Genomic DNA, 19,188 nt, shown 5'->3' with positions numbered 1-19,188 from the left:
GTAACATCAACAGAAAATCTTAACACACACACACACACAGAAAACATGTCAGCTTTAGCTGACAAAAGCTCCAATTATTAAACAGTCATTAAAGTCTAATTTTATTATTTTAGAACTTAATATTGTGTATTGCTTTTATTGAGGGACCTTTGCAATCCATCTGATCAAGTGAAATTGTCAAAAAAATGTGTCAGCCCAGCCTGAAAGAAAGGAAGCTCTTTCTGCTATGAAGTTTCCAACAACAGGTCAAACACAAATCAGTGCAAGTGAACACCAGCCTTGCAGGTGCACATTTGCTCTAGTTTTATAACATAAACAATGAAACAAGGAAATAATTCACCAGAAGCCCATTTTGAAGGGCTTGTTTTTCTGTATTGTTTTGCCCTCTGGAAACACTGTTAAATTACTTGTGTACTTCCCAACAGATGGCAGCACTCACAACACAGCTTCAATTCAAGCAGAAATACAATTTAAGGTAGAAATCTGGTAGACTACACCAACCATAGATGTAGATCTCCATTTAAGAAGATGACTTTATAATATATACATACATATATAATACATATATATAGTGTGTGTGTATGTGTATATATGTATAAAGACAATTTCATCAAACCTTACCATTTTTCTGTTTGACTCAAATGCTTAGGTTTGAATGTTTTTTTCCTATAAAATTCTGTTTCACTCTCCACAAATATATAGCTGTCTGCAGTATATCCATAGGTTGTACCTATGAGAAAAGTTAAATGTCTGGATGTCCTCAAAGCTCAAGTGCAACTTTTCAAGGTCAGAGCTACAGGAATCGAGGATGAATGAGACAGCAAGATTTATAGTTGTGGCATTTTGTTCATCACAAGAGGCTACTGCGGAAACTTGGTAACCACGGGTGAGCAGTAAAGGCCTGGCAGAACAAAAAAAAGTTGGGTCATAAAACAAAAGGAGAAATAAACAGTCAATTCTTACTACAAGATAAGATTAATGGTGGGGAGGGGAGAGAGGGGAGTGCCACAGGGCTTGATACCAGGAGCACTGTGCCATAAATTTCCTTAAAGCCTGAAAGAGCAATGGAGAAAAAATAAAACAAAAACCTCCCCACACTAAAAGAGGTGAATGACAGTGAAGCCTTGATTCTGCTGCCACTGACCTGAAAAGCAAAACCTCAGTTGATGCCAGAACCAACAGGACAGGCTTTTTTTTTTTTTTTTTTTTGACCGCAGTTCAGTTTAAGAAGGACTATGAGCAACCATGGAATTAATAACTCTAAGGCAGATACTGGGATTAGTAAAGATATAGAAAAAGTAAGGTGTATTGGAAGGAAACATTAAAAGAGCTGCACTAAGCATAGGTTCCAAATTATGTGTTTTTTTTTGTTTTTTTTTGTTTTTTTTTTTTTTTTTTTTTTTTTTGAGGGAGGAGGAAGGGAAGAGCAGGAACATGACAATGAAGAGGCAGTAACACAACTAAGTTTTCCACAAAAAAAAAACCTCACTTGTTAACTGGGAGCAACAGAGGACAACTTGCATGGCTGTGATGCAAACGATGCTGTCTTAAACATAATCAGCCAAGTCAGAAAAACATACTTTTCTGATTTTTTAGGGTAGATAAAGCTAAACTGAATTGCAGGAAGCAGCTCTAAGGAACACCCTGAAATGAAGACAAGAGAGATCTGAATGGCTTCTCTGCAGTAGGAGTGTGTGCAAGTGCACACGCCTCTTTCTATTGTAAGCTTTCAGTCCTGAAACCCCTTCCAAAATAAGGATGTGATTAATTTTACACTTTGATAGGAACAGATTAGAGCACTTTTTATTTCACCGAGCTCTGTTACTAATTCTAGCTCCACCAAAGATTACATAAAAACTTTACAGGATTTTTTTTTTTTTAATAAATATCTCAATTACACAACTTGTCAGGGAATCACAGGCTCTATGACCAAACATCCTGAATTTCACAATTATCACATCTAGAGAGGGAAAAAAAAAAAGCTTTTTCAATGGAATTATAACCATCATATCAAGGGGTTAAGCATAGTTTCACTAGAGAGATATGAACAAATCTTAAGAGATTTTTAGTGGGGCTTTTGGGTCCTTTCGTATATTAAAAAATAAAAGGAGCAGGGAACGGAGACACAATTTTATTTATATATGAGCATGTATGGAGTTTCCACAACTTTGACATTTTAAAATGCCCGAGTGCTTACGTCTAGCTTGAAAATAAAAGTATATTCAGAGAAGAATATTACTAAGATTTGTGAACTCATCAAACACTTTTTACCCCTAGGACAAGATTGGGTCCCCCTCACTCAACACAGCCTTCCAATAAGGAAACTTTCAGTTTCAGAAAGCAAAGTTATCTTCCCAGTGAATTATATCCAAATGCTTTAGATACAGCAACTTTATTCCACAGACTTACTGAAAAAATGTCTTAATGAAATGAAAACTTTTGTGAGGGCTCCCTACTTAGAGGTAAGCATGAACAGTAGTATTAGCATATGTATATGCATATACAAAGTACATGCATTATTTTTTCCAAACACTTTTTGTCTTACATGGTGCTTTGAAAAAATAGCTGTTTTTAATTAGGTTGCTGTAGATAAGCACCAAGTAGCTCCTGTAGTTAAATTAAAAAAAACAAAGTACTGAGAAATCCCTGTTATATTACAAAGATTCACAACAACATATGTAGCAATTGGAAACTCACGGCTCCTACAAAGACACGTAACTTCAAAAAAAATTTAATTTGAACCATGAATCATTCGCCTCATGTTTTTAAAATGCTAATAAAGTAAATCTTACAAATATGGAAAGAAGTCAGAGTTATCTTATTAGCAACATATTGAATACAGCCAATTGTCTACAGCAACCTAAAGGCATGAGGAGGTGATGAACTCCTCTTAGGCATTGCTTTGCATGTGTATCTCATTATCACCAAAACACTCATTCATTTTAGATTGATAAGAAAAGATATAGAATCTTTTTCCTTTGTTGATTAAAACTTCAACTATACAGCTATTCCTAACACAGGACAGGCCGCTTGAAAGACAGCTTGCTTTACCATTGCTAAATGAATAAAATATAATATGAATATGCAGAGGTAAATCTAGAATTTCAGATGCTCAGATTTTGGTATATTGTTTCAAGTAACAATCAAACCGTAGACTACTATGTAGACTTCTGCCATGCAAATATCTATCTTTCTCACTAGACATTTTTGATGGAAATGATTCCTGCTCGTCAAGACCAGCTTGGTTAAATAAGTGCAAACTATCAGAAACAAAATGTAAAGCTAATGAATGACTACTGCATCTCCTCCTTGCCCCCTCACTCCCTTTTACATAATACTTTAACCAATTTGTCACCTTTCTAGACAAATGTGAAAGCCAAAGCAGTACTGGCATGGAAACACGCTCCTGAGAGCGCTCAGAAACCAAAAAAGAAAAAATCTACACACTAAAACCCTAGTTTAAAAAAAAAAAAAAGCTATCACCTTTTGCCAGTTGAAGCTTTTTGTTTACATATATTTTTCCCTACTCTCATAATACTACACTGGACTCTATCGCTAATATTTATAGCTTATCACAAATAGAAGCTTCATGAGTCCTGAGCTTTTCCTATCCGCAATGTTCTGCGGCACTTAACAAGGATTTCCCAAATCCACCTGACTTTGCCAGTATATTGGAAGTTGTTCAAAGAACTGCAGTCTGGGTTAAGAAACCTGTCCACGTTACTCTAGCAGGACAAGAGCAGAAAAGTGAAGTCAAAGAACCGAATTCCACTGTGTGATGCCACTGCAAATCAAGGTAAGCTTCTAAAAGGCCACACTTAAGAGAAGTTACTGGGCCAGGACACTCCAAATTTAATTTTTTTTTCTTGTTCTACCATCATAGACCATCACCGTAGTTAATCTGGGCCTGGCAACCAACCGCTTAGCACTTAGCGATGTAAGCGGAGGACAGGAGGCCGCATGCTGCACAGCAGACAGCACAGCAAAGCCTCCCTTCCCTGTAGCTTCCACATAAACCCTTTTCTCAGGCCACGTAGGTGCTGCTCGGCTTCGCAGCCTCCCCTGGGGCCGCTGTGACCCCGGGCCGGTACGAGCCCAGGCACGTGTGAGGGACAGGTGCCTTAAGGCCTTATCAGTACCAACAGACGAGAAACGAGTAAGCACCTAAACTCAGCGTGTATATATGATATGCTCATATAAGTGGAGCTCTACTGAAGGCGGAGGCGGCACTTACCGAGCCCCAGCACGGGCAGACCGCGGCCGTTGGCGAGAGGCCGCACCGGCCACCCCGCCGCCATATTTAACGGCTCCGCCCCTGCCGCCATGTTGGGCGCCGCCCCCGCCGCGGACTGCAACTCCCGGCAGGCTCAGCGGCTGCCGCGCGGCGCCGTAAAGCGCGCGGGGCGGGGCGGGGCCGCGCCGCGCGGCTGAAAAGCGGCAGGTGGGCGCGGGAGTGGCCGTTAGTGACCGTTGATGGCTGTTGGTGACCGTTAGCGGCTCGTTGCCCTGGGCGCGGCCATGCTGTACCTGGTGGGCCTGGGTCTGGGCGACGCCAAGGACATCACGGTGAAGGGGCTGGAGGCGGTGCGGCGCTGCCGCAGGGTCTACCTGGAGGCCTACACGTCCCTGCTCGCCGTGGGCAAGGAGGCGCTGGTAGGTCCCGCAGAGCCCCCCTGCCGCCTGGAGCGCCCGAGTGGGGCCCCAGGGGCTTCAGCAGACAAAAAAAAAAACCCAAAATTCTCATAAAGAAAGAGTGTGTGGCCTTTATGTAATGTGCTTTATAGGAAGAGTTGTTCTTCCTATATTCCTATACCTGTTCCTATATTCATAACTGTTCTCAAATCCTAACAAGATAGAAGTCAACCTGGTGTATTGAGGAACATCCCTAGAAAAGTATTTCTTTGGATTGAAAAATACTCTTTATTTTGTTCCTTGAACTTCAGTATTTGCCTGAGGTTCCATTATAATGTCTGCTAGGAGTAGTAATTTGAGTGCCCTGGATTTGCATGTCTCACCATGCTGAGGCTCCCGCAAGAGCTCGTGGTCCATGTGATCTAATCATGTAAACACAGGGTGGAAGATATGGCCAAACTTGCCTGACCCAGATGTTTGAGGTAATCGGTGAGCATGTTTCCAAAGCCAGGTGAAGCTGCACCAGGCATCTCTGGTTGTCCTCTGTAAATGTAATTAAAGTATGCAAAGAGACCTAATGATTCCTCAGCTGCTGAAGGGTTGTGCTTGAAGGACAGTCAAAGGTATTTACTTGCATACATTGTATTGGTCTTCCTTATGGAGAATTGGAGGTGAAGGATTAATATGAACTCCTTCCTTAGATGTGGTTAGTTACAAGGGAATGAAGAAGAATTAAAGCTGGAAAACAAGATGGTAGTAATAGGTAGTGTCTTATTTGTGAAGTTTGATGTTTGTGCTACAATTAGTCTAAGCAGTTAATCCAACTTGGGAGTGGGGATGGCTCCCAATGGGATGAGCAGCTGAATTACGGGGCCTAGTGACTGCTGAGGGACCTTCAGCCTGTCTGTTGTAAGCAGCTGCTAGCAGGAGCAGCTTCAGAACCGGTACAGAAGACACCGGGAAAACCACATTGGTGCAATAACACAACTGGCAGTAATTTCTGTCAACCCAAGAGCTCCCTAATGGGAACTTGAGGTGTTTTCATATGTGAGTCAAACAGTAAGAGAAAAATAACTGAGCTGTTTCTTCTAGTGTGTGTTGGTTTTGTTCCTAAATTGGAATGCAGAGAGATAAAAGCCATTCTGACTGTCTTATTTTGGTGTTTCTTTCACCAAATATCACTTTCTAGGAAGAGTTTTATGGAAAAGAATTGATTCTGGCTGATCGGGAAACAGTGGAGCAAGAAGCAGATAGCATTTTAAAGGAAGCTGATGTTTGTGATGTCGCTTTTCTTGTGGTTGGTGATCCCTTTGGGTAAGTGAGGCAACATTTTAATTATTGCTCTAACCTGATCACTTTTTTGGTTTATTAACATGGAGTGTCATTCATAAACATATAATTCTTTATGAAGAAGGAAGGGTTGAGACTCTTCAGAATGTTTTTATACCATACCAAATATATGTGTAATTCTCTACATTTTATATTGCTTTGGAGTTTTCTCACCCAAACATCCTTTACGGATAGGGATGTGGAGCTTAGGGATATACACATTCCTTCTTTAGCTGTGATTTATTATTTCGTTTTCAATGCTGGACTTCACTTTGTTCCAGATTTTGTTTGTTAATAAAAAATCTTGAACTTGACATCATCATGAAAAGCATGTGTTTTGAGAGCCTATTCCTACACTTGTAACTTGTATTTATAAACTGGCTTTTATTCTGAGGTGTTCCGATTGAATACTGGTTGCTCATTATACAATGCTTATGCTTTGATTTATGTTTGTATTTTAAAGTCACCTACACCATTATAAATTTCCTAGCTTGGTTTATTAAGCCTGTTGTTTCCATTTTATATCCTTGCTGGAATGTATGTATGTGTGTATATATTTTTTTTTTATGATCCGGGGCATCTCTTCCAATCTCTTCAGTCAGGCATCATCAATCTGTAGTGTCAAGCCATAGAGAAGAGTTTTAGTCTCCAGCTGGTGATGAAAGATTTATATTACTCTATTAAGAGGCTCATGAAAAATCTAATAACTGAGTGTCCTGATTGTGGGAGGAAATAAAAATAGAGAGAGCTTCTAAGGAAAACAGTAGTGTGCACATCTATCAAGAGTGGCTAATTAACGTAAATACAAGGTGAAGAGAATTGCCAAGCGAGTATTGTGCTAAGCTGCTATTTAGGGGGCAGCTGATTATATGTTTCAGAAATATTAATTATACTTCCAATGCATGTTAATGGTAAAACTAGTATTCCTGTAGAGCCATGTTACCTGTACCCTTGTTCAGGACTAGAGACTGATGTATGTAGCCATACAAGGCCAAATAAAACAGCAAAAACCTTCAACTTCTGAATAGTAATCACTTCTTGTAAGCAGTGTTTTTATCTATTTTAAGCTTCTGGCATTGAAGCTGAAACTCTTTCTGTGCCTCTGTAGAGCCCTATGGCTTTAGGGATTCATGAGTTTACTAAGAGCTGAATGTTTCTGTCCTAGGAGATGATGCAACGAAGGTGGACAGAAACTGTGTGATCTTAGCAGATCTTAGTATTTCAGTTATGCTTACAAGTAATCACAGTGTTTGGCTTGAACCTTTAGTAAATCTTGGCTGTCTGTGATTTAATGGTTGAGGGAAGCAACTATCTATCTCTGTGCCGTAGTTCTTGGTGTTTGCTGCAAATGTTTCACCTGGAGATGTAGTAACAGCTGTAAGTGTGTCAGCAGGAGGGTCATAATTTTAATGTCATGCCAGAAAGCCCATCTTCAGCTAACCTATGCTAATACTCATGTTATTACAACCTGTGCAACTTCTTGAATGCTATATCAGTGACAAAAATACTAGTATAGCCTGGGGTGCAGAGGGCCAACTCCTTCAGGCTTTTTTAATTAGCTGAGGTCTCCTCTGCTTTTAGCTACAGTCATTATGCATAGATCTGCTGGGGGAGGAGGGAATTTTGAAGCAAATTTCAGTAAATAAAGCCAGTTGATCCCTTGGTCAGAGTTAGCATAACCATAAAATCCTCCAGTGTTCCAGTGTAATTATGAATGGCAGTGCTGGTTTACATAATTGTGCTGTGTTCTACTGGATCTGGGAATCTGTTTTTTGGCAGGTCTCTGAATTTCTCACAATCAGATTCCTCTAGTAAGTTTCTCCAGTGAAATTGATGTGTAATTTGATAGTTCATTCTTACACCCCTGCCAGCTGCTGCTGTGTTTGTGTTGCTCTGAAGCACCTGGTCTGCTGAATGGTGCTAGTCAGGTGTGCAGGAGGGAAATGATCAGGCCAAAGATCAAGGGAACTGAGCCTGGCCAGGGTGAAAGCAGTCTTCCCATTGAACTGTTCTGATCAGCATATGCTATTTCTTTCTCTGTTACCTTTGTTATGGTCAGGATTGTGTGATACACCTTGGGGAAAGGGATGTGGCTGAGGCTGTTGTTCAGATAGGATAAATTCATGTAAGGCATAGGTGCATTTCTGTCACCTGGAGAAATGAAGGTTCTAACATGTATTTAAACGGTTAGCAAGAAAGATAAACACTTGAAAATTGTTGCAGTTCAAAGATACAACTATCCTGGATGTACAATCACTTATCATCTTAAAAGGACTTTTATCTTGTTAACTGCAAGTCCAGTGACTCACTGTAGTGGCAGTATAAGATCCCTGGAGTATAAGATATCTAGGGACAGATTGAGTATATTTATAACTATAGCTAGAATTGTTTTTAATTTTGAATCAACTTGTTCTCAACAAATTTAGGTGTTATTTAAAGTAATTGTGGCCTCAATATTTTAAGAGAAGATTTCCTTTAGGAATGTTTTTCTAAGTGTTGCACACAGCTCCCCTTGAAATGCTCAAATTTCTGTTTGCCCGGAGTGCTGCACTCCTAGCTGGGCTGGAGAAGGCCTCGCTGCATGGCCTGTGAGGAAGCACTTGGATTTTGCCAAAGTCCGTGCCCAGTGGTACTGACATTTACAGTTCAACAGATGTCCAGCAGACACCTGCAAGAGATGAAGGACAAATGGAACTTTCCTTTTCAAATAATTCCCCAAGTTCCGTTAAAGGAACAATTGTTCTAGTGTTGCAGCCTCGATGACACCAAAAAGCTATAAGGAACAGCAGCATAGTAATTTTGCCTGTGTTTTCAGCTGGGGGAGACAAAATATGGGAACTTTACTGCAGTTTTTACTTTTTTGTAACAGTAAGTGAAGTTGTTGCCTTTTGACACTTCTGCATTGCATTTTGTTTTGTGATTTGATTTTTATTTTAAAAGAAAACTACAAAGCTAGTAACATATGCTCACTGTATATTTTCCATCTTTAATCCCTTCCCTTCCCTTGCGACAGGGCCACGACACACAGCGACTTAGTGCTCCGAGCAGTGAAGCTGGGGATTCCATACAGGGTCATTCATAATGCCTCAATAATGAGCGCCGTGGGCTGCTGTGGCTTACAGGTAACTTCTTTGTATGTGACTTTTTAGTGGCTGTTCCACTGCACGGAGATGCTCTCTCCATGCAGTAGGGCATGTTACAATCTAAAGCTGGAAGAGCTGTGGCAATTGTACACTTTGTTGCCAGAATTTCCTTCAGTACCAGCATGCTACACATAAGTCCCCTTTGATCAGTGCCTGTGCATAATGACCCTTCTCTGCCCTCTAACCTCTATCCCCCACTCTGTGAGATTTTTGATGTTTAAATTGTTTTTGATGTTTAATTGTTTTACAGATAAAGCTTTACCCAGCTTCCTTCTACTACCAATGGTCATCTAATAAGATTATTCTGGAATTACATTCTTATCCTGTTGAGAAATATGCTGCTCTTGTAATAAATACATACACAGGCCTGTGCATGTGTCCAGCATGGATCATAACTAGTTCACAGATTCTGCATACCATGTGTTTTCTTTCTCTTTCCCTCCTTCTGAGTTAACCAGTTTTCACTTTCTGCCTGTCTACTGAGATAAGGGATTTGCTCTAGCAACTGTTTTTTGTTCTTGTGTGGCTAAAGCAGCCAAGATCTAGTGTTTAACAGGAAAATCCTTGACTACTTCCTTTTACATGTATAGCTCACCCTCCTACAGTAAATATGTATCAATATCTGTATCAGCATTACTAACAGGTAAATTAGTTGCAGCTTCCTCTCATTCTTACCAAGCCTTTTAGCATAGGGTGTGTTCTTATCTTCCTATCACCTGTGCCACAGGGAACCTGCCCTCTCAGCATTCAAAATTGTTCCCTCTGCCCAGGAACCCTAAACAAAGCTGGAGACTTGCCCAGACTGGGAGCAAGCGCAGGAAGGTGAGGGTGCTGCAGGCAGGACTTGCGAGTCTGATCCAGATGCTGTCATTATTGCAGGAGGAAAGGTTCCTTCCGAACTTAACAGAGAAAACACTGTCTTTTATTTCAACAAACAAGCAATGTCTTCAAAAATACGCTGATAAACGCTAGTACTTTATTTCAGTGCTGCTCAGCAAGAGAAAATCTGTTGCAATAGGGTGAGTGTAATCTCTAGCTTTGATCGCACCTGGATGACACTGCTTGGAAATGCAAGAGCCCTGTTGACCTGGCAGTTCAGCATACAGCTAGGCAAAGGACAGAGCATAGAGTTGGTTGGAAGAGAGCAGGAAACTAACAGGAAGTTATTACAACAAGCCTGTATACATTTTTCATGTAAACACAGTTTTGGAGATTAGCTAATATTTCCCCAACCTGTGCTGAGGGGAACAGACTGGAAGGTAACACGATGTTACTCTGGCAATTTCCATCCTGGCTTGGGAGGGGCTGCCTTCTTGTAAATTGATGTTCCCGTTGTAAAAAGCATTTTAGGCAATTGTGAGCATGTTGTGTTACTGGAAAGGATGATAACCAGCCACATGTTTAACTCTTAATTGTACCTTATGAGGGTAAACAGCAAGTGAAGGGCATCACACTAAAAGCCTAACTACGATTAAAGAATTGTGGCAGAGTCTTTACCTCTGTATGTTCTGTGGCTGCCTCTTGCCATCAGTTTGGGTTTGGAGATACTGTATTTCAAAGAGCAAAGTTGGTGTCAAGTATAGCAAGGATTCCTCTTTTACTTCACCACAGAAAAGATTTGGCTTTTTTCTTGTTTTAATCAGATTGTGATAAAAAACCTCTTTCTTACTAGAGAAAAACAGGAAACACCTTTCTGTCGTGTGCGTAGTGAGCTGTAACTGCCATAGTAATAGGCAACTACTGTTTGGTGCATAGCACATTCCTGCAATGTAGGGGCTTACTGAAGTTGAGAGAGTAAGCTTTCTGATGCCATATAGCACACATACTGTGCAAAGAGCTCGGCAAAGATGCGTGAGCAGCAGCATTTTGGGTGGTCAGTTCAGAATATCAGTTGTGGTTTGTTTCTGACATTCAAAGAGCATAGGTACTTTTCTGGACAAGTTACAGGTATTTAGTGAAGAAGGAATTTGTCTTCCAAAAGACCTCTAGGAAAAAATTCACACTCTCTTGCCAGTTTACTGTAGCTGAGTCCATGTGGCTGTTTTGAGATTGCCCAGGTGAAGATTCCTTTATGTAAAGACTTGGGGCTTTGCTAAAGCTCTTCTGATGTAGGGTAACTAAGGAAACACATCAGTTTTCATCATTAGCTCAAGATCTCTGTCTTTTCAAAACATGATATTTTGAACAGTTATATCTATTTTACCTATTTTTGCTCAGCTACCCTAAGAGCAAGACATGATCTTAGTGTTAAGTGCAAAGCTAGTGCAAAGCCATGGGAGTGAAGACAAAGGGCTGAGGTAGAAGGAAAGAGACGGGAAACATGAAAGATCCACAGAGGAAAAGGAGAAGAGATGAGAGGATTTTCTGAAGGGAGATGTTGGAAAACATCTAGACCAGAAGATGGTCATTAGATTTAAGCTTCAGCAAACATACCTGATTAGTTAATCCTGCTAGCTAGCTAAAATTCTGTCAGTTCTTTGTGGTAACCTAAATATTCAGATGCCCCCACAACTTGAAAGCAGACTCTTTTCCTATTTGTGCTGTTGAAATATAAGGAGTGATCTGATCTGTTTCATGACGAAGTGATGTGTTCTTAATTTGTCTTTAGCAACCCATTTTCCTTTTGTGCCTTAGATCAAATGTCATCTCTGAGCCTTCGATAATTTACTAAGCTTTTTCTCTCAAGTACAAAGTATTACTTTATAAATAAGGAAGCTGAGGGATGCAGTTGTTACTTGCCATGATCAAAATGGAACAAAAAACCCTGTAGTGTTGTAGGAAAAGAACCTCTGAGTTCCACCCTGTTGCTGTGCCTTAGCTTTCATAAATACTCTAACCTGAGAAGCTCTATGCAAAATGGCTTTCTATTCACCTAAAATTATAAACCATTTTATATCACTTGCTGGCTGACTGTTTCTAAGCCTTTTAAAATTCAGTGTTTGTTTCTCAAATGAATTGTTAAATCAATGATAGTTACATGAGTTTGTAAATTAAATTTATTATGCAACTTAGTGTCATTTGCTATCAGGATATGTACCAGAACCCACCCCCCCAATTAATCAGAATAGGTTCATTTTGAGATAATTTTTTCAGCTTTGTTGCCCAAATGAGGAGGAGGGGAAGGAATTATGGTCTAGTATTCCTGGAAAGAGGCTCAGGAGGTTATTAAAGGCAAAATAATGTTAGCTTCTGAGGGTAAATCCTATCCTGTTCTAGTCTGCTTCATGGTGCAAGTATCAGACTTCTTTGATAGCTGAACTGTTCTACCTCAGGCATGGCAGTTTCTTATGTACTGGTACTGGGGGCAGCCAAAGCACAAAGCTCCTGCCTTCACCCGTCTGCTGGCCTGCAGTACCAAGAGGAGATCTAGCCCTGTCTGGGCAAAATGTAGAAGCACCCACTTCACATGGATGCATCATGTCCATTCAAAGCCTGTGGTTATAGGTAACGGGGCATAAAAGGTTAGATCTAAATTTGATTGTTTTGTGTGATCAGAATGAAGCTTGATAGAATCCTGCTACCTCTTTGTTGATCTTTTTGCTTCCCAAGTAGCTGCTTGCCAAAATCTATAGTAAATAGCACAATAGACATCATTTAACAAAAGACAGATGTAATAGATGAAATGTGAAAGGGTATAAACTCCTTATGGAGGATAAGGGGACTAAGTTGTGACTTGTTAGGTTGAGGATGAATGTTGTGTAGCATCACAGCAAAACTTCCAGTACAAAGCTAAACCCAACATGCCTTAGGTCTGCTGTGCATGCGCATTGGAATTTGTCAGGACCCAACCCGGACTCATGTGAGGTGCTGCATGGTCTCCAAATTCCATTAGGGAACTGGTGGAGCAGCAACAGCTTCTTGGTGTTGGTGGGATGTGAGCAGGGTAACTGTAGCTTCATTCTTGGAATGCTCCTAACCTGTAAAATAACCTATGGGGTTAGGTGAAGGTGACTAACCTTCAGCACAGGACACAGCTGAATATCATCATTATCCTGCAGGGTTTTGAGTATTATGTATGAAGGTATTGAGTCTGAAAAACATAATGACAAGACTCCTCATTATTTTCCTGTCCAGGAATTGTACCCATTTCTGAAGCTTTAAGAGAAATTAGGTTTTTAACTGAAAGAAATGCAGTGTCACTATTGCAGCTGATACAGCAATAATGCTGAGAAAGACTCTGTAAAAATAAATGTCTGCATTTTGAAATGCTTATTATTGGTGTCTCTGCAGCTGTTGTCCTACTCCCCTTTAATACTGTCTTGCATTTTTCTGTCCTGCTTGCCTTAGTACTTTTGAAGAGGGGATGGAGGAGATCTTCCTTTCTTAACTTCCCTATTTAGCTTCATCTCCTTTCCTCTTTTCATGCTCTATATTTGTGTGGTAATGGGCCACACAAGTGTTTTAAGTGAGCTTCTGCTGAGAAGGACAGCTCTAGTTTCTTTTGAAACCTCACTTTCATGCAGACTTTCTGAGCTGAGATGGTGACAGAGCACTTTCTATGTCATGCTTTAGACTGGCTTCAATTAGTATAAATATTGCTCACATAAACAAGTAAAGCAAGAAATATTAGTGGAAAGGTTAAAATGCTAATGGCATATCAGTTTTGCACATAGTTTGCAGTGATAATTGTGTTTAGTCGTTAATGCAAAATCTGGTGCTGTATATCTGGTGCTATACAGGCTGCATATGCAACTTGCTTTTATGATCTGTGTACCTCTAACACTGTTACCACAAAGTAATGATGTACCCATTTCTGCATGCCTGTCTTGCCCATGAGGCAGAGGCAGAAGTTTCTCCCCTTCAGGTCATCAAGATGCCAAACGAACTGTGATTCTGTGCTTGTTTCAATAATCTTTCTTCCAAATTGCTTGCAAAATGGAGAGATCTGTAACTAGCCAAATGCAAGATAGGTAAAACGTAGCTTGTGGGGTTTTTGTTTGTTTTCTCTTTCTAAAATCATAGCCTTTAAATAGTTAAGTAACACTGGGAGCATTTGTTGGTTCAACCTATTTTTAGGTTACTGGAAGAACCCTCAGGTTGTGAAATGTTGTCTGTGTGTTCTTGTCCTTGTGCTAGAATGAAATATATAAAAGAGGAAATGTTTTTAGTAATGTTCCAGGACTCTGTGCATAAATGCTGATCCTGTCAGCATAAGTGGTTAAAATTTGAGCTCTTGATCCCTTGAAAACAAGCATGTCTCTGCTTTGATTAAGATTATGTTAGGCTTGGGCCTTTTCATTTCTGTTCTGCTAGTGTAAAGGAACTAAAACTACAACCTAATGACTGCAGTAAATAAATCTGTAGGGGAATCCCAGATGGGACAGTGCTGTCAGACTGCAGGGTCCTCTGCACTGTAACAGGCATGCTACCTCTTGTGATAGCCTTGGAAAAGCAGCTTTTCCTTCCAGATTTGCAGAGACAACAGGAGGTCAGTTTATATAATCGCTGTGTCCCTGCTGTCCTGGCTTCGCCAGCTGGTGAAGAATCTTGTAACCACAGTACAGGCTGAAGAAAATATTGTAACTGGAGTTTGCTCCAGGCTTTACTGACCTCTGGCAGAACAGGTAGGCTCAAGCAGACCCAATATTGGCAAGCTGTGAGATTGTCTTGTAGGACCTCAGTCCAGAGCTGTAATCACCAAAACTGATGTGCACTTCTACCCTTTCTCAAGTCAGTTACTAAGACTTGGAAGCTAAATTCTGCTTTAACCTACATTGGACTTGTGGGTTTCACTCACTAGAAATGATTGGCAAGTCTGCTTCAGATCTCTTCATAAATATTAAAGTGTTTACAGATATTTAGGGTATTTACAAATCTTTAGAGGTAGTTTGTGAGTCATTCTGTAAGATGTAAGGGCATAGCAGCACATCTGTGCTATCGAGAAGAGAAAGTTTGCTAATTACAGATTTGAGTAAAAGGAGAGAAAGAAAATGCAAATAAATGCAGTAGAACTAACCAAGAGATAGAGAACTGCAGGACAGCTTTTTAAAAAAGGAAGCATTATTTTGAATACATTATTTCATTAAGCCTTTATGAAAGGGCAAAGTTAAGGTTCTCATAGAAGAGTACTTGCAGCAGTATAAAATTTCTTTAAAATTTCTAACCTCAAAATGTTCCAGTATGACCAACTGCTCAATATATTTAAATTTTGTGTTCTTTTCCCCATTCTTTTTAATGTATATGTACGTTACTGGCTTTGTTTTGTTTTACAGTTGTACAATTTTGGAGAAACAGTTTCTATAGTGTTCTGGACCGAGTCGTGGAAGCCAGAAAGCTTTTTTGACAAGATCCAGAAGAACAGGCGGAACGGAATGCACACGCTGTGCCTGCTCGGTAAGCAGCAGCTCCTGAGCTGCCCCTTGCCGTCCAGCCACCGTGCTGGAAGGCATGAGATGAAGCATCTGGGATTAGGCAGACCTTCTCAACTAATGTGTAGCTGTGAAAATACACTGAAGCCTTGGCTTTTAGAGTGTGTGCACTCAGGATCAGTTCAGCTACTGTTCATGCTACAGTGGCCAGGAATGTCTGATTCCTCTTCAGGAAATCTATAAAGTGTGCCACCCTAGGAGTCAAACAAGAGCAAGAGGCCCATGTTCACTATAGTGCTCAGAATAACTTTAAGCTAGGTGTAGCTCAGGGTCTAAATGAGATTGCAGTAACTTGAAGCTGCATTTTATTGACTTAGTTTTAAACTCCATTTATTTGATTTCTTGAAGGAGCTAATTTGTACTTTTAACTGCAATTCTATTTTATGGGGCAAAATTTGGTTTCTTAAGTTCTTATCTAACAATGTTTTGGGAAAAGATGTTTATCAGGAGAGAAGCTTGAGTGCTGTCCTCAGGCTTTCCCATGGGTTTGATCTTTATCTTTCCTGCCCAAGACCAAAAATTTCCTTTTGAGTAAGTGTACTTGTCTGGGTAGCTTCTTAAAGAATTGCTTGACTATACACTATAAGACACTTCTATAAATATATATAGAGAGCTATAAGATGCTAACTCACAGCCAAAAAATATTTTTTTGTAAAAAAAAGTTGATATTTTTTCTGATAACAAAGCAATTCAATTGACATGAAAGCAATCAGGTAGGCTATGAGCCATTTTTTGCATATTCTTTCAGAAAATCTTTCAGAGTCACTATGGTTTAGGAGATCTCATCTAAGTGATTTTTTTTACTTAAGCTTCAAAATGTGTGACTTCATATTTTTTTTCAGGATTTGAGTATTTGCTATAATATGGTTGTCTGCCAGCGTATTTGTGGAGTGCGCTGCACACTGATTTCATTTGATTGTTTCTTAGAGACAGTGGCCTAGCGGAGTTGTATAAAGTAGCAGATGTGCAGATTCTTACCTGGCCCCTCCACCTTTCTCTGTCTCCTCCCCCAGAACTCTTTTTTCCCATAACAGAAGGTTGTTCTAAGTTTGCCTGGGACAGGAAGGAAGTGCTAATGAAAGTCAGGTTCCTGCATGGCACTGATGTAATCGCTGCCTGTCAGTCTTACCTTCTGTAACTACAAAGTATTCGTAAGAGAGTAGCCCCATCTTCCTAAGCATCCTAGCATTGAACTATCTATTGATGGTAAATATGCCTGCGTATTTATACTTTTGTAGTTTATTTTTATACTTTACAATATTTTTATGCTCTTAAATTCTTCTAAAATCTGCAAAGCTTACATATGCATAAAATTATAATATTTTCTTAATAAATTAGGCAGGGTAGAATAGGTTAAACTTTGGCTGTAATATATATTAGTTTTCTTGTAACAGCTGAAATATTCCTATAAAGTATATAGAACCTACTAAAGCTTTATTTACATGGAAAAGAATAACCAAAGTTTGTAGGGATTCTGTGTGTTAATATTACTGTTTTATTCTACAGACATTAAAGTGAAGGAGCAGTCTCTGGAGAATCTAATGAAGTAAGTCATCACTTTGGAAATGGAAAGCAGCACACTGCAGGTTTACAAAGGTTCTTTACCTGTGATGTAATACTGAGCTCACCTGCCTTGTCCTCTTGAGCTCCACAGGAGGCAGAGTCTTCACTTTCTTCTAAATAAAACCTTCCTGTTAGAGCAGGACCCGTCCTGAAATAGATTAATAGCTAGAACTGTGTCTGGAATTAATTTTTCCTTACACTGTCTAGAAATAATGTGAAGTGCTGAATACACATCACACTTGAATAGGAGAATTTTATATATGCTGATCATTTAAGTTCATTTAACTGCATCTGAAAAAAAGCTTTCACCACATCTTAATCATCTGCAATCTGTATGTTTTGACAAACAGGCGAATATAAATACTTGCTTACAGACATGCTGTAGCTCTGGTTTAAATTTGCATTCATGAAGCCTGTTGGTAACTTTGAGGTTTCTTTGGTTTGGAGTTCCAAAATAAAATCTGTTGACATCACTCCACAGTTGGCAAAATAAAATAAGAAGCATTTCATTTAGGAGTATATTTCTAGTCTGTAATCATCTGTCTACTGGATAGGCACTGGATAGCAAAGCACTAGTTGCTCCTTGAATTTGGGTGTAATGCATCCCTCAGTAGCTGTGCTAAACCTGTCTGTGGCTTCCAATAGCTCAGTTTACTTCTAAGACCCAAATGATCTGCCAGGTGGAAGCTCTGCTGTTCACAGGTGTGCTGAGAATGCAGTAGACTTCTTCCTTAAAAATGTCACCCTTGTCCTAAAGGTTCAGCCCTGAGACCCTGGCCTTCAAATTCAGTTTCTAGGGCCAATCTGAAATAGACTAAGAAAATTAGAAGCAGGGGCATAAGTTGCATGTTAAACATCTCTAATGATCTTTTGCCGCAGGGGAAGGAAGGTTTATGAGCCAGCACGCTACATGAGCGTGAACCAAGCTGCAGAACAGCTTCTTAGCATCATTAAAAACAGGAGGCTCCAAGGAGATGAACCAGGTACTGTGACTGCAGTGTTTCTATCCTCTGCCACCCCTCTGTGCTCACTTATGGATGAGCCTCAGAACCCTCTTCCTTTCATTTTAGTCAGGACAGTCTTTTGATGCAGTGGAATTAGGCTGCTTGAAATCCTAATCACGGGATGGATTTGGTGGACTTCAAGCATCTTTTAGGTCAGTGAACATAAAGGAATGAGCATAGCATAAAGGAAATCCTGGAGATTTAGTCAAAGTCTGAGTTCTTTAATCCTGTGTTGTTTCTGTCCATCTTAAGCTGTGAGCACTTTGTTCCACTGGAATTGAGAGACAGTGAAGGATCGTGAGTGTGTTAGATCAGCTGGGTTTTTATCTACCCTGTTTTATTTAGACTTGCCACATTCTGCTCTATGTGAATACCAGCATGAATTTAGATTAACTCTTAAGATGCAGGCCTCTAATATTGACCTTGAATTCTTAATGCTGGTCAAGATCAGACAGTGTGAGATGTTTTAAGACTGGGGTAAATTCTGTCTTTGCTTCTTCATAGCAGTTATGAAGATGACTTCTGGTCATGGTTTCATTTTCCCCATCTATTCTTCTTTTAAAAGTTTATTCCTGATACTGTGTTAAGATGAGAAGGAAACAATCCCTGTTTTATTCTTCTTGTAAATGAATCAAAAGTAGCAATTTTCTCTAAATGAATACAATTCCAGAATCAATTTCGTATTCTGCTTTCTTGCCTCTCTAAAACACAGCTTTCTGTTTTTTGAGAGCTGGCTTCTACTCTCTAGGTCTCTCTGGCTTACTGTTCGGAGACTGAGATTGCTGTTAATGTGAAAATACTTTATTTTCTTTCCTTTGAAATGTGGTTATTACTTGATAAATCAAGTTTTTAGTGTCAGATTGAGCATGGTCCCTCAGAAGGTTTTAGGATCACTTCTTGACTCTCTTTCAGAAATTACTGAAAACACCATTTGCGTTGGCCTCGCACGTGTGGGTGCTGCGGATCAGAAAATTGCTTCAGGCACCCTGCAGCAAATGTCCACCGCGGAATTAGGCAGCCCACTTCATTCCCTGATTGTAACGGGCTCCATGCATCCCATGGAATTAGAAATGCTTCAACTTTTTTCTGTCGATCGCTGTTCCAGCTCTGAAAATAATGCATTTGAAAGGACCGTTTAAATAAAAATGG

General features: G+C 39.9%; 2 protein-coding genes across 2 annotated transcripts in view; one reads left to right on the top strand and one right to left on the bottom strand.

Moving 5' to 3' along the window:
* LOC112951108 (uncharacterized oxidoreductase ZK1290.5-like) overlaps positions 1–4,325 on the bottom strand; it is a 35,853-nt gene extending 31,528 nt beyond the window's left edge. Inside the window, exon 1 of the mRNA XM_026043731.1 lies at positions 4,235–4,325. Within this exon, the coding sequence (XP_025899516.1) occupies positions 4,235–4,325 (91 nt within the window). The remainder of the gene's footprint in view (positions 1–4,234) is intronic.
* A 193-nt stretch (positions 4,326–4,518) lies between these two features.
* Positions 4,519–19,187, top strand: DPH5 (diphthamide biosynthesis 5). Its single transcript, XM_026043744.1, has 7 exons — positions 4,519–4,653; positions 5,822–5,946; positions 8,975–9,083; positions 15,317–15,437; positions 16,979–17,018; positions 17,915–18,018; positions 18,952–19,187. Exons 1-7 carry the CDS (start codon positions 4,519–4,521, stop codon positions 19,176–19,178), a joined length of 861 nt encoding a protein of 286 aa, XP_025899529.1. The 3' UTR covers positions 19,179–19,187.
* The last annotated feature ends 1 nt before the right edge of the window (position 19,188 follows it).

This window comes from Nothoprocta perdicaria, unplaced genomic scaffold (assembly GCF_003342845.1).
Source record: "Nothoprocta perdicaria isolate Ctin4 unplaced genomic scaffold, notPer1 scaffold_338, whole genome shotgun sequence".
Classification (NCBI taxonomy): domain Eukaryota; kingdom Metazoa; phylum Chordata; class Aves; order Tinamiformes; family Tinamidae; genus Nothoprocta; species Nothoprocta perdicaria.
This window is presented reverse-complemented; position numbering and strand designations above follow the sequence as displayed.

Excerpts from the sequence above, each read along its gene's own strand:
- DPH5 (XM_026043744.1), top strand. The coding sequence starts at position 4,519 with ATGCTGTACCTGGTGGGCCTGGGTCTGGGCGACGCCAAGGACATCACG. Across the intron at positions 4,654-5,821 it reads CCGTGGGCAAGGAGGCGCTG|GAAGAGTTTTATGGAAAAGA; the intron begins GTAGGTCCCGCA and ends ATCACTTTCTAG. Across the intron at positions 15,438-16,978 it reads GCACACGCTGTGCCTGCTCG|ACATTAAAGTGAAGGAGCAG; the intron begins GTAAGCAGCAGC and ends TTTATTCTACAG.